Raw genomic sequence first — 14,410 nt, forward strand, 5'->3', positions numbered from 1 at the left:
GACTCACAAAGTGATCTGTCGCAGGCAGTACACACTCATGTAAATTATGTACAAGGAAAATAACAGAAAATGTATGTAGAATAGATTTATGTTTTAAATGCATCGTGCATTATTAATACTGTTCTCTTAGAGACATATAAGTAATACATGGAATAGAATTCTGCTTAAGTTAGTTACTAATGTGATTTCAAGTATTTATACTATACTGTGTTATCTTGTTATAGGAAAAAATAATTACATCATTGTACCACATTACTTTGTACTGCGTTACCCACCACACTGCCAGTCTTTAATTGGACTGCTTGTCTCATATGGACTGCCCATGGTATCTGTTTACAGGTGTGTCTTTACGAGCTGAAGCCCCCCTGCAGCTCGGTGGTGGCCTTAACCTACAGGAAGAAATGGCCCCGCCACTCAGTCACCCATCTGGAGAGACATTGGAAGAGTCCATGGCCCGTCTGGAGAGGGGACTGACCTCTGGCACCTTACTGTTGCAGTTTGAGGTTAGGAAATGTAAACATGTGTATACGTGTGGTGGATGCACGTCTGCCTGACGCATGAGTAAGTTGTTTGATAATAAATATTTTTTTGCATGTTTGTGTGTGTGTGTGTATGTGTGTTTTTTAATGTTTATAGAAACTGTACAGGAAGAAACCTGGATTGTTAATGTCTTGTGCAAAGCTGTCTGAGAACATGGACAAGAATCGATACAAAGATGTTTTACCGTGTAAGTTGATTTCTGGTGATGACACAGACAACTTATTGTTCCTCCCTGACAACCAAAACTATTTGAGCCTTCAGCTAGTGCAAAATGTGTTGCAATATCATTAGATTTGCCAGTCACTGGTATTGCATTTGTGTATTGGTTTTGTTTCAGCTTGAGCAAATGGGTTTTTCTGAACCTGAATGCTTTCACTGTTGCTTGATTAGGAGACAGCTGTGTTATAGCTTTGCTTCAATGATCATCAAATATGAGTGGATTAGGGTTAAGATTGAATGTATCGTTTTATTTGATTTTTAGGGTCAGATATAATGCTCTGTAGAACGTAAGCAGAAGAGGCATTTGCAGATAATCTCTAAATCCCCACTTCCTCATTCTTTGCTCGGTCTCTCCCTCTCCTCTCTTCAGATGACATCACCAGGGTGGTGTTGCAGGCGGAGGAGGATAATTACATCAATGCCAGTCATGTGAAGGCTAGTAGTCAACTCATTCTCATGCGCACACACTCTGACACATGTCCTGGTTAGTGAGTCATATTAGCTTAACATAAAGCAACTGAAATTTATATACATTTTTCAGTCTGTTATGAGAGTGTTTTAACTTCTACTCTTCAGGATACTACACAAGAAGAACTGATTAAAATGCGTTAGTCTCTTGGCGGTTGCTTTCTGGCACAACTGATTATAGTCACACCCCAAATTCTGGTAGTTTAGTAGCTTTTTTCCAGTGAACAAACGTGTTGCTCAAACTGTGTTGCTTGACAGGGACCCATATGTTGCCCCTGACATAGGCAAAAGGGTTCATATAAGACAGTAAAGATGGTATTACTTAAAATGTTTTGAAGACCATGATGTTTTGGCATCTTGAGTCCTGATTAGGGCTGGGTAATATGGACAAAATACCAGTATTGTATTATATAGTGCCAGTATCAATCATTTAAGATTGAATATCGGAGAGAAAAAGAAGGACTCTAATTACATTCTTATTTTACAGATTATTACTTTTAAAAGAGAAAATCTGATCTGGCCAATATTTCATTTCAAAAAAGAAAAGAAAAAAAAAGAAAAAGTGATAGGCGATCTCTAGTATTATATTGCTGCATACTGTGATGTTGCTTGTTTTGTTGGATTATACGAATACCTTGATTCACCAAAACATCACAGAAATGCTCATCTGGAACAGTGATTGGTCAAGATACTGCACACAATAAAAAACATTTTGTTTGTTTAGAGCTTGCATATTGCAAAGGCCAATATAATGACCATAAATTAGAAAATAAAAAATATGAATAAAAGTACTAATGTTACTTTATATTTTAGCATATATTTTGTCATTTTGGTAAATGGAAAAATAACTAAATTATATCTGCAAGACTATAACATCGAGAACCTTCTGCATTTACTGTTTCTTTTTCACTGCGCATTAGCACGTACCTGTCTAAGATTGAAAAGTAAGCAATTTGGATGCTTGATGAAAGCAGTGCATTCAAAGTTGCAGTCCAGAAATTGAGCAAAGCAATTTATAGCATATAAAAAAGAAAAAGATGATGGTGTAAAAAAGAATGTTCTAGGACAAGCTGCACTATGTAAGATTTGGGGATTTGGTGAGAATGTGTAATTGCATGCAACATGCAGAACAACATTTTGTAACATCGGTTGTGTTTCTGACCCCTTCAGAAACCTGATAAATCTGATAATTATGAGTGCATTGAAAGAGTATTCAAGGAGAACTTGATGAATGACAATTGTCATTACATTGATTTTACATATGGTACCTAAACATCAAGACGGCTCTTTTTTTTAAGGCTATGCATTACATTCATACGTAAAGATTCATGATATAGTCCAAAAGACTCTTCTTATGTTTAATTATCATTTCAAGCTTTACAGGGACACCATATTATAGCGAGTTTATTTCCTACTGACTCAGTAGTGCTGCTTCTTTCAATTTTAACAAAAAACAAAAACATACATAGTGCTGCTTTAAAGTCAAGCTGAAATAAAATGCACCATGATACGGAAATGTATGAATTTTATGATATTAAAAAAACGCATTATGATTTTTAATTCATGATTGCTTTGTGTTAATATGACAATTTTTTCCAAGTTTATACAGTTTCAATTCCATTATCGTTTTTAAATGGTGTTTACACAAAAAAAAATAAATAAAAAATTTTATGATTTTGAGGGTGTCAGTGTGTATACCTTATTGTGAATTAATATTATATTATATCTAATATTATTATTATCCATATGCTTATGGAGAGCACTGTAGGTTCTGGTTTCCTTAAAACTCTTGAAATTCAAATTCAAAATGATCAGATGTCTATATCAAGCAAGCAAGCAAAGTTTATTTATATAGCACTTTTTACAACAGCTGTTGTCACAAAGCAGCTTTACAGAAAAATCAGCTTTACAGAAAAATCCGGGTCCAACCACCATGAGCAAGCCAGTGGCGACAGTGGCAAGGAAAAACTCCCTAAAAAGGAGGAAGAAACCTTGAGAGGAACGAAGACTCAGAAGGGGGAACCCATCCTCCTCTGGTCGACACCGGAGAGCAAACATTGTTAGTATAAAGTACTATAGTACAAAACGGGGAAAACGGGTGGAGCAATGGTTAATTAGATTCGTTTTAGTTTATGCAGCAGCAGCAGCATCATCATCGGGAGGGTCAGTTCATGAGGGTGAGGTTTGCACAGCGTTGTACAGCATGAAGCTCAATGGTGGTCAAGCCAGTCCAGAGGGCTGGCAGTCAGTGGGCACCCGATCAAGGCAGAATGCTGATGTAGGTTCTGGTTCCAAATGTTCCAGGAAACAGATGAGATGGGTATTAATGAAAACAGCCTAACATGACGTTCTGAATAGCACATTGAAAATGCCACATGTGTGTGTTTGTGATTTAGACTGAGCCAGCGGGTGCTGTATTACAGTACATGGCAGCACAGGGGCCATTACCTCACACCTGTACCCACTTCTGGAGGAGCGTGTGGGAACAGGGGGTGACTGTCATCATCATGCTGACCACACTGACCGAGAGAGGACGGGTGGGTTCTACACACACACGCACACACACACACACCTAACAGATTCATTACAGAACTTGCGTACTGGACATATATGGAAAAATGCACTACAAGAATTTACCTCACCACAGTGACGTCTGAATCCAGCACAATTTCATTCTGGAACACGGTGAACTGAACCTTTTTGGTCACTGTAGAACATATGCACACAACCCACTCAGATACCCATCATGAACACAGCTTATTGTGACTGCTGTATTCTTGAGCTCTGCTTGACTGTTGCTTGGTAACCATGTGGTCCGAATTCTTTCCTAAGGGTGATTTGATATTTTGTGTGTGTGTGTGTGCGTGTGTGTGCATGTGTGTGCTTTGCTTAATAAACTCTGCACCATTTTAGACCAAATGCCACCAGTACTGGCCTCATCCACCTGAAGTGAAGGACTATGACTATCTTCAAGTGTGTTGCCATTCAGAAGAGTGTAACCTGGCATACGTCACCAGAGAGCTAACACTCACAAACACACAGGTATCTCACACACACATGTACTTGGAGATGTGGAGTTGCATGAAGATGGGGCACCTAATTTCTTCAGCACTGTAGTTATGACTAAAAACCTGGATTCATGTTCAGCAGTCCAAAACAGTATGTTCTAGTAGTATGTGAAGAACCTCCACTATAACAAGAATCCAGGAGCTTTATGAATGAGAGACTGCTTCAATCACAGACTAGGTATTATATTTATGTAGTAATTTATTGGAACCTACAGCCACTGTTGCTCTCACTGGACGTCTGTGATGAAAACTGGATTTTCCATGAAAATGATGAGATTTTCTTGTTCAGGTGCATGTTATGAAAATGATGGTATTAAATTACTGAAAGTAATAAATACATTCGGATGTCCATTCATATACCTTTTAACAAGTCTTTTTAAATGGGGAAAAAAAATCTAAAAAAATCTTAGGATCAAAAAAAGGAGCAAGGAAGACAAATCACGAGTAACTACACAAAATAATCAAATAATCGCAAATAATTATTATAACAGTTTAACAGCCATGATTTTGACCTATTATAAAGAGGCTGTGAACAAAAGTAAGCAGTGTATAGTAATAAACAGCTGATGTCAGCCCTTCATGCCATTATATTTCATTGTCATTTTTACATTGTACCTTGTCTTGTTTTTCAGTTGCTTTGGAAATAGTTCATTTTTACATATTTAAAACATAACTGTAGTCAGGTTATCTGTAGTTCTTAAATATTGCACTACTGCTTTGCTTTGCTGGTGAATTTTGTCTGTTCTAACCTGTTCACAAAACCTCAGAAAAATGAAATATCGTGATACATATTGTTTTCTGTTTGCATTCTTTCTGTGAGTGTTTCTTAGGCCTTTTTTTTACCACTGCACTAATGCTTATGTTAAACACATGTTAAATAAAACGCAGCACTTTGAACTTCCATCTACCATCCAGAAAAGGCTTAATTTGTATATGTGTACACCTGTTTGTACACATTTACATTAGCATTTCTGTGCTTATGTGGGCACATGGGTCACATAATTTCACTGCCAACACCCCAGGACCACACACACACACACACTGACACACACAATATCACTGCTGGAGAACAGAGACCCATCTGTTGTCTCGGTTGGTGGGAGTTAATCTCAGCACGGACAGCAGACGGAGGTTATATCACACATTCATCGGCCATACACGGTGTGCGTTTGTGTATGTATGTGCGCCTGCACGCATGTGTGGAGACGAAAGGAAACAAAAGAGAAGTGGATTTGTGCACCAGGGAGCAAGGCTGTTCAAGATGTGCTGCTCTTTAAATTGATTTGTCACAGTAAATGAATTAGTCTTCCTCCTCTGACCTTGATGCGGCATTTATTCAGGACCTCACACTAAAGCGTAGCAAACACTGCACAGTTTCACCCAGTTTTTCACTGTACTTGCAGCCTCTGGCACATTTAAGCAGGAATAGTGAAATCCTTAGATCTAACATCCATCATGCTGCAGGCTGCTCTCATTCTGTAGCTGTACTGTGTGAATGGGTGAAAGATGCTGTAAGCAGAATCTTTACGGTTTTGTAACGGATAAGAGGTCAGCTTTGTTCACAACCAAAGGCACTGACAGTATAATTATAAATGCCAATGTTCATTTATTTAATATCCAGTCAAAACTGCCATTACAAGTACAAGTTATTCATTTTCCAGCTACAAGAAAAAGCAGAAAACATATTAATAGAAAATTGCACAGAAGCCTCAACAACCAATATATCAGCATTTTCAGACTATAGCTTGTCTACCATTCATCTTTATTACAGCTTCCATGCTTTTCACAAGACTTTTTTCATCTACAGTTACAAATTTATTCATCAGTCCATAAAACCTTACTTAGATGTATTTTTCTATGTTCTAGTGCAAATTTTCTTTTTCCATTTATCTGTTTCCTTTTCTCAGTTACACCTTCGTGGCAGCTACACATCCTTTCAGACCCATAGTGTTTAGTTGTCTTCTTACAGTGGAAGGATAAACAGAAACATTTCTGAGGTTTTTTAGACCTAAAGCAAGAGTAGAGCTGGATTTTCTCCTCTCTATAAAAGATGAATGCTTTAAGTACTGTTTAGGTAATGGTGACAGTTTTGGTAACCTACCAGGTCTTGCATAGTTGTTAAGAGTCCCATTCATTCTAAATCTTTAAACAATCTTTTTAAATCCAGTTTTGTAAAATTTAATCTTCTTAAAAACATCTGAAAAATGAATAACTTGTACTTGATGGCCTTTTTTACTGGAAGTTAAATAAATGAAGGGCGATCTCTGACTTGCACCATACTTTTGCACAGTACTGTATTTCACCAAAATCAAATGAAAGCATGTTTACAATATGATACTTGTGTCTTGAAATTCCTGGGAAGCTGAATTACTGTACTAGAGAACACAGTCCTAGATTTTGGTCATAAACTTTTTGGTTGTTCAGGGTTTTAATTTGGCCCTAAATCATTTTTTTTCTCTTGTGCAGAGAATAAGCTGTAACAGTCCAGTGCATGTAAATGGAGTCAGCCTAGGTCAACTGAAGCACTCAGAGTAACATCAAAAATTCTTGGTTTAGAGTTTGTCTGCCAAAAAAGTAAAAGTAGAAGCATATTTTATGTCAGTATTACTTTATCTCAAATGCTAGAATTACAGTGTAACTTTGGCAACATCTTTCAGCACACAGAGTACTAGAGAAAAGGTTAAAGAAAAATTTGGACTGTTTTTCAAACTTTGCATTTAATTCATTTAAGATGTAAGCAAAGTTATTCGGAGTGGTTTGATGTGAAATGATCCATTCTAGAGAAACTTACTGAGTCATTTGTTTACAGCAGTAGAGATAGGAACCAAACATCTTAAGCATTTAATGCCCCTGAAACTACCTTGCAGTTATTATAGTTATTATATGAAATGGTTACAATATGCTATCTGATGCCTGCCATTATTTTACAATAATTTTGAGAGGATTTTGGCCCTAAACTTTTTTAAAATCAGGTAGAGAGGGCCATGCAAGACATAAGCTTGGGTTACAATGGTTGTTCCCTGGTTTTGGAAAGTAAATAAAATGGCTGCAAACCAGCAACCCCTGGTTCTGACCAACACCACTGTTAAGAAATACGAGTTGACAAGTTTCTTTACAATGCACCATTTCACATCCAACCACTCTGAATTCCTTTTTTTACATCTTAATATAGAAGGTCTAAAACAATCAGTGGAATTCCTCTTTTTAAGGAAATTGGTCTGGATTTTCCTACGTACAAGTAACTGTAGAAGTAATATTTGTTACTACCACCCTCACTCGGGAGTAATCAGTGGAAGTGCTGAACAGCTAGGAATGTCATGTGATCACGTGCGTATGTGTGTCCCTGTTTTTATGTTCATGTTTTCCACTCCAGTATCATTGCAGACTAGCAAGGAAACAAGAACGTGCCCAGACATGTTTTCTTTCCTTTCAACACACGTTCACACACAAACAACCTTCTTCTCCTTCTCTCTTTCTCTCTCTCTCTCTTAGCTGGGACAAAAGCGCTCCATCACCCATTTACAGTATGTTGCTTGGCCAGATCACGGGGTTCCAGAAGAGTCTTCAGACTTTTTGGACTTTGTCCAGACAGTGAGAAGCAAACGAAGGGATACAGAACCACTTATGGTCCACTGCAGGTACACACACATGATGCATTTATATTTGTAGCTCGGTTCCCTTGGGCCGGTCCAAATGCACTGTTGCTTTTTAGTTCTACTGCACTTAGCGTTCACACTGACATGTATGTTTTCAAGCCAAAAGATGAAGGTAAAAGTCATATGGACAGAAATGTCACAAGCGATTGGACAGATTTTATGACATACATTTGGTGACTATAACTGAGAAAACCCAGCAGACTTTCTGAATCATGCTGTTTATCAGAGTTTGTATGTTGTTTATCTATATCTTTTGATATTCTAGAGCAAAAAACCTTTGGCTCAGTACTATGGTTTTCCCATGATGCAAAGCAGGGTGAAATCACCCAACTTTTAGTGCCTTTCTGTTTTTACAGGAGGTTGAAGATTTGGAGCATTACAATATAATACAATTTCTGTGTGTAGCCTATATATCGTATTTTACAATCCTTTGAACATCCTTCAGCCACTTTTAAAGCCAAAACTACCCATTCTGTTACTAATTCAAAGCCCATGACTGTGTGTTAAACACATGCACGTGTCAAAACAGAATCAGAAATTGTCTGTTGCATGAACCAAAGGAGGTATAAAGAGAAAAGATGACTGTTCGTTCTGTTTTTTTTTTTTCTTTCAGTTTAAACTTTTTGCATTCATATTTCAAACAAACCATACCAGAGTTTATTTGGAAGCACACCAAGACAGACTTGCTCAGTCCACTTGTTTGGTGCGCACCAGAATTCAAATGGCAGCATTCAGACTTGTTCTAAGAAATCGCACTAACAGAGCAACCTACCATCATGCCTTAAGAGTGTAGCTCTGTGTGTATGTGTATTTCAGGGCATACTCAAACTTGACAGGTTTGGTTTTGTTAGATTAAAAGTGTGTCTCTGTCTGTGATTGCTCTCTTAATGTGGTCACAAAGGAACTCTGGTGCTGTTTGTTTCAAATATGAATGCTAAACGTTTGTCTAAACAGTCCAAGCACAGAATTAACCATTGTCTCTTCTCTGCAGACTTCTTTGGTATGAGTAACTTTTCTGACGTTGTTTTGACTTGTGGGTGCGTGTGTGGGTCTGAATCATGGAATGAATGGTCTCGGTTTCAAAATATGTAAAATAAAAATATAAAACACACATATGACCTCACACATCAGTTATATCATTCACTAATGCTTCAGGTATTCACCACTTTATTAAAGTAGGATTCCACTGGAGCCCATGTGTTAAGACTGATTTCATCCCACTTCACGTCATGGAAGTGGTTTATTGCTTTAGAATTGCTTTAGAATGACAGATAAAACAATACATACATAAAACCCTTGAGCTCATTTAAGCCAGAGTACAGCATGATTCAGAAAGTTTGTCACCAAATCATAAAATTGTACATCATAAAGTTTGCCCAATAAGTAAGTGACTTTTTTTCTCATACATATGACTTCTGTTTGTATCTTTTAGGTTCCAAGTCAAATATGAACGCTAAGCAAACCAAAACTAAAATGCTACAGTGTATAATTTTCTGCCTGATCTGAAATACATATCATTAGTTCATCCTTAAGTAACTATGAAAGAACATTTCCTGCAGTGCTGGGATTGGGCGGACAGGTGTGCTGATCACCATGGAGACGGCCCTGATCCTGATGGAGAGTGCAAAGCCAGTGTATCCTCTTGAGATAGTCACTTCACTGAGGGAGCAAAGAGCCATGATGGTCCAAACCTCGGTACTGACACTCATACATACACAAAAGGATTAGGCACACACTGCTCTCATTCTCAGCGCACGAAAGTGTTGTGCAAGATTTACACATTCACGCTGCATGCAGCACTGCAGGGCATTTTTCATTGTTGCTTTTCCCTGTGTATGTGTGTCTGTTCATTTTTCAGTGCCAATTCAGCTTTGTGTGTGAGGCCATCCTGTGCGTGTACCGAGAGAGATTCAAACCCAGCCAAACACCTAGCAGCTGACGAGAAGAGGACAGGAGGGGTGGATATGAATACAGAAATGGAGAGGGAAACACAAAAGGGGTAGTAGGGATAATAGAAGATACACTGAGAGGGATTTAGCCAGTTTTTCTCTGCACTGATAGGACTACAAGCAAAGACGGATGTAAAAGAAATAGAAGGAAGGAAAAAAGATATGGAAATAAATATAGTAGTCAGACAGAGTGGAGAGAGGAAGCAAGGTTCAGAAAATGGATAGACACTCTTCTCCTTTCAACTGTAGTGCCCTAGCTTTGATTTCCAGGTCACAGTATCACCTGGATCTGTTGCCTCACTGAGCTAGCATCGCTTCTCCCTTGTTGAAGGGGGAGGATTGTTCAAATACAATTTATATTTCTTTCATAGGGTGCCTGAATACAATGACAAGCACTAAGGAATTAATAAACACATCTCTAGTATCTGGTTTGCCAGAGCAGACAACTTTTCCTCATGCACTTTTGCTAACAGCTGTTCTAGTCAGATATATGCAGTGGTACTAAACTGAGGGCTCAGTGAAGCACTTTTTTTGATACAGCTGCACAGTCATGCTGCCTAGAACCAGACACGATTGTAGCTCATCTGGATGACTTTGAGGATGTCACGATCACTGGAACCAAGACTAGCAGCGCCTTCACAACTGTGTGGATCAATGGAGGGGACATAAAGCACTTTGTCACTTTTAAGTATGATTCTTATTGCTCATAACAAATGCACAGTAGGCCTATACGTAAACAGGGATACTACTAAAACAATCAACCATCACCTCTGCTAATAAAGTAAAGAAATTGTTGATACATGTGTTGTTGCTTCATTTGTGAAGGTTATAAATTCTGTAATCTGGGCTGTGAAGCATTTTTGTAAATGCCCTTGACCAAGAACTGAGGGTTAAAACAACCATGCTGTGAGCTTGAAGCACGTATAAATGCGATCGTGACTGTCGAGTGGCCAGCAGGTGGCGCTGCCCGGCGCACTCTGACCCACAGAGCGCGAGAGTAAAAAAAAAAAAAGTTTGAGTGCTGCTGTGATTTAGCGCATGCGCGGAGCAGCCCGCCTGGCCAGTTCCTCTGGATTACTTTACCTGAAAGGTGCATCAGTTTCGGTCAGGAGAGAAAGGAAGGGAAAAATCCGGAGCAGCGAGCAGGGGGGGCTCGGCCACCATCCCAGCCGCGCGGAAAAGTCGAGCTTCGACGACCGAGAGTTGGAGCCCCCAGTTGTGGTGCTTAATCCTCTTTAGTGAAACAAAGATTACGATACAGTGAAAGGTGGGGGAAGAGGAAAAAGAAAAAGCTGCGAAAGGCTCCAAAAGCTTCCCGTGGCTCCAGGCAGGTGTGCTGGTTGTTTTTCTGATCACGAAACGACCGACTGACCGGCCCTTGGAGGTCGGCGTTCTCGCTGACCGTGTAGACGGACCTCCACATTTGAGCTCCCGCGTCGCTCCGTTCTTGTCGCCGCGGTTGGTGGCGGTTGTGGTGATAGTGGGGGGTAAGGAGAAGGAGAAAGGATGATGGGCTTCCTGCGCAGGACGTTTAGCCTCCGTTCGCGGAGGCGCTTTCGACCCTCAGATGAGCTGGACGGCAGCGGCGGGACACCGCAGCAGCAGCAGGTGGTCCACTCCTCCTCCGCTGCCGCAGACGCCGCTGTGGTGGCCGGAGGAACAGTGGTGCACATCCCAGCCGCGGGCAACAGCAAGGCGGCCATCACCTGCAGGGTACTGCTGCTCGACGGCTCCGATGTCAGCGTGGAGTTACCGGTGAGCAGCTGTTGTGGCGGGTTGGGGGGTACTTAGACAGATGTGAATGGAATGGAGGTTCAAGTATGGGTCAGAGTAGAAGATTAGAAAAAGAGAGAGTGAAAGTGACCGCACTGTCACGGGCTGTTCGCGTTGCCCTGCTGGGTCGGTTTAGCTGCGAAGTTTCAGTTTCTGTCTACGCGTTTGCTACGGGGAACTAAGATCATGTGTGAAGATCTCTGAAGATAATGCACAGGTGCGCAAATTAGCAAACGATCTGGTGAAACTTGGTTGATTCGCAATAAACTTGGTTGATTAAGACCAGGGTTAGGTGTTAGGCTGGAGTTAATGGTAAGTTCAGTGTTAGTTCTAAGTATAGGATTAAGATTAGAACCCTGTACGTTTGGGGCAGGATTAGGATCGTTAGGTTTTGGATTGAGGTTAAGGTCCAGGTTAGAGTGAGTGTTAAGCTTAAATGTAAGTTAAAAGAATGTGGGGGTTTAATTATACATACAGTTTCAAATTTAATACATTTTTCAACTGTAAAATCCAGATTCAACACGGATTTCTAATCATATACTTGTGTGGCGTCTCTATCAAAATAAGGTCCAAGAAAATAAGAGCCCTTGTCATTTGAACGTGGGGGCACGTATGGCCACGCCCCCTTCGGTGCCTAATGCCTCTGATTGGATGCCCCCAAAAAAGACGGTAAATGAGCGGCGCTCGTAAGAGACTAAGGGGCGGATCAGCGATACAGCTTTAAATTTTGCTGCATTTTCGGATTTTTGATCATTGAAATCTTGACACTGTTAATAGTATAGGCGGTGTTAAAGGGGCACGTCGGCCAAAATGAACAATTTAACCATCGTTATATCTGTTGTAAACATGCTTACTTGCATCTTAGATTTGTGTACAGTAGTCTTGAGAGTTAGATTTTCTGGCCTAAAGAGTAGGAATACACTCTTCTGATGATGTCTCTTGAAGGTGGGAGGAACGTTTGGAAAACTCTAAGCGCTTTGAGATACATGAGGGTAGACTGTTTGAAGCGTTGAAAAGCCGGATATGCACCAATCAGCCATAACACTAAAACCACCTCCTTGTTTCTACCCTCACTGGTCATTTTATCAGCTCAGCTTACCATATAGGTGCACTTTGTAGTTCTACAATTACAGACTGTAGTCTGTCTGTTTCTCTGCATATTGTGTTAGCCTCCTTTCACCCTGTTCTTCAATGATCAGGACCCCCACAGGACCACCACAGAGCAGGTAATATTTAGGTGGTGGATCATTCTCAGCACTGCACTGACACTGACATGGAGGTGTTTAAAAACTCCACAGAAACAGATGGACTGCAGTCTGTAATTGAACTACAGAACTACAAAGTGCACCTATATGGTAAGTGAATAAATAAAATGGACAATGAGTTTAGGAACAAGAATGTGGTTTTAAATTTATGGCTGATCGGTGTATAAGCTGGGTATCATGTCTGTATTTATTGGCGTACCTATCACTACATTAGTGGATTTCTTCATCAGTGTGGGTGGGGAGGATTCCTAATGATTGTATGATGTATTTAAGTAATGCATGTTGGGCATGGTAGTGAGAACACTGATGAATGAAAACGCAAAAAGCATAGAAATGTATTGGAATTACAAAATTAGAATTCAAAAACACAAATTCTGTCAAAACGATAAGGCAGAGGGGTGCAAAGCTGCTCTACAACATATTACATAACATGACACACAACATTAATTGCTAGTTTTAGACCAAAGTGCTCCGTTAATAGATATTCAGCTGAAGGAAAATTGATGACAAGGCAAGCATGCAAAACTAGTGTACTATCCAAGTAAGTGTTAACATGTGCCTGAGTGGATTTCCCATGTGTCCGCTGGTCCTGCCTGGGTCCTGTCCCAGGCTGACAGATGGTGCTTGTGTTTCCTTCCCAACAAACGCCCCAACCCATCACCTTTAGGCTCTGCAGGGGTGGAGGAAAATCTGTTTTAAAAAGTAGCGCTGGGGAAGCTCAGATGAACGATGGGCATATTGGGTTTTTATAGCAAGAATTATTTGCCCAAGGAGGTCAATGAACATGTGGCTAAACAAAAGTGTTTTACCTTTGAGCTTCACCTTGTTGGAGTTGCATCTGAGTTAATCTGCGAATCAGTTGCCCCACGTCTTCAGTATGAGCTGGGATTACTTGTCTAATGTCTCAATTTTGTAGTTTTGGTGCAACTTTTTTGCAGTGTGGATCTGCTGTTTCTTGATTCTGTTGTATCATACATTTTTGCATGTTATGTCTGAACACATGCACATTCATTTAGTCGTATATACTGCTTAAAACATAGTTTCTCACAAAATGGTGACTTAGAACACAGATACTGTTTTGTTTTGTGTAAAGGAAGGTGTTGGCATTTCAAATCAGGCCATTCTGTATTATATTTTGGAATATCTGAGACAATTGCACCATAACTCTATGAGAGTTCCATTTTACACCACCTGCTTCTTACAGAACACGCTTCTCTAAGCCAGTAGATTCAACAGTTGTCAGGGTTGTGAACAGACACTTGGTCCAGCAGGAGGACATGGATTTACCAAATGTTAGTAGAGGAATTAAAATCCAACTGCAGTTTGAGTATTCAGATTATTGATGTGCTCTTGAAGGGGTCTCTCTCACCCAGAGATGGAGATGAGCTTAGTTGTTTGCACAGTTATTTCACTGTATGTAAACAATTTGAATAGCACACAAATCAAGTCAGTAAGCATTTTGGCTGTAGAAG

General features: G+C 39.9%; 2 protein-coding genes across 3 annotated transcripts in view; both read left to right on the top strand.

The window, feature by feature from the left end:
* The window catches only part of ptpn3 (protein tyrosine phosphatase non-receptor type 3), a 37,674-nt gene extending 26,977 nt beyond the window's left edge, over positions 1-10,697 (top strand). For both annotated transcript variants that reach the window (XM_036558215.1, XM_036558216.1), the window contains exons 19-26: positions 340-503; positions 637-727; positions 1,130-1,194; positions 3,624-3,764; positions 4,141-4,269; positions 7,788-7,933; positions 9,511-9,646; positions 9,810-10,697. In XM_036558215.1, coding sequence (XP_036414108.1) covers positions 340-503; positions 637-727; positions 1,130-1,194; positions 3,624-3,764; positions 4,141-4,269; positions 7,788-7,933; positions 9,511-9,646; positions 9,810-9,890 — 953 coding nt within the window. In that variant the 3' untranslated portion in view covers positions 9,891-10,697. The remainder of the gene's footprint in view (positions 1-339; positions 504-636; positions 728-1,129; positions 1,195-3,623; positions 3,765-4,140; positions 4,270-7,787; positions 7,934-9,510; positions 9,647-9,809) is intronic.
* A 128-nt stretch (positions 10,698-10,825) lies between these two features.
* epb41l4b (erythrocyte membrane protein band 4.1 like 4B) overlaps positions 10,826-14,410 on the top strand; it is a 41,916-nt gene continuing 38,331 nt past the window's right edge. The window contains exon 1 of the mRNA XM_036558219.1: positions 10,826-11,655. Within this exon, the coding sequence (XP_036414112.1) occupies positions 11,407-11,655 (249 nt within the window). The 5' untranslated portion in view covers positions 10,826-11,406. The remainder of the gene's footprint in view (positions 11,656-14,410) is intronic.

This window comes from Colossoma macropomum, unplaced genomic scaffold, assembly GCF_904425465.1.
Source record: "Colossoma macropomum unplaced genomic scaffold, Colossoma_macropomum, whole genome shotgun sequence".
Taxonomy (NCBI): domain Eukaryota; kingdom Metazoa; phylum Chordata; class Actinopteri; order Characiformes; family Serrasalmidae; genus Colossoma; species Colossoma macropomum.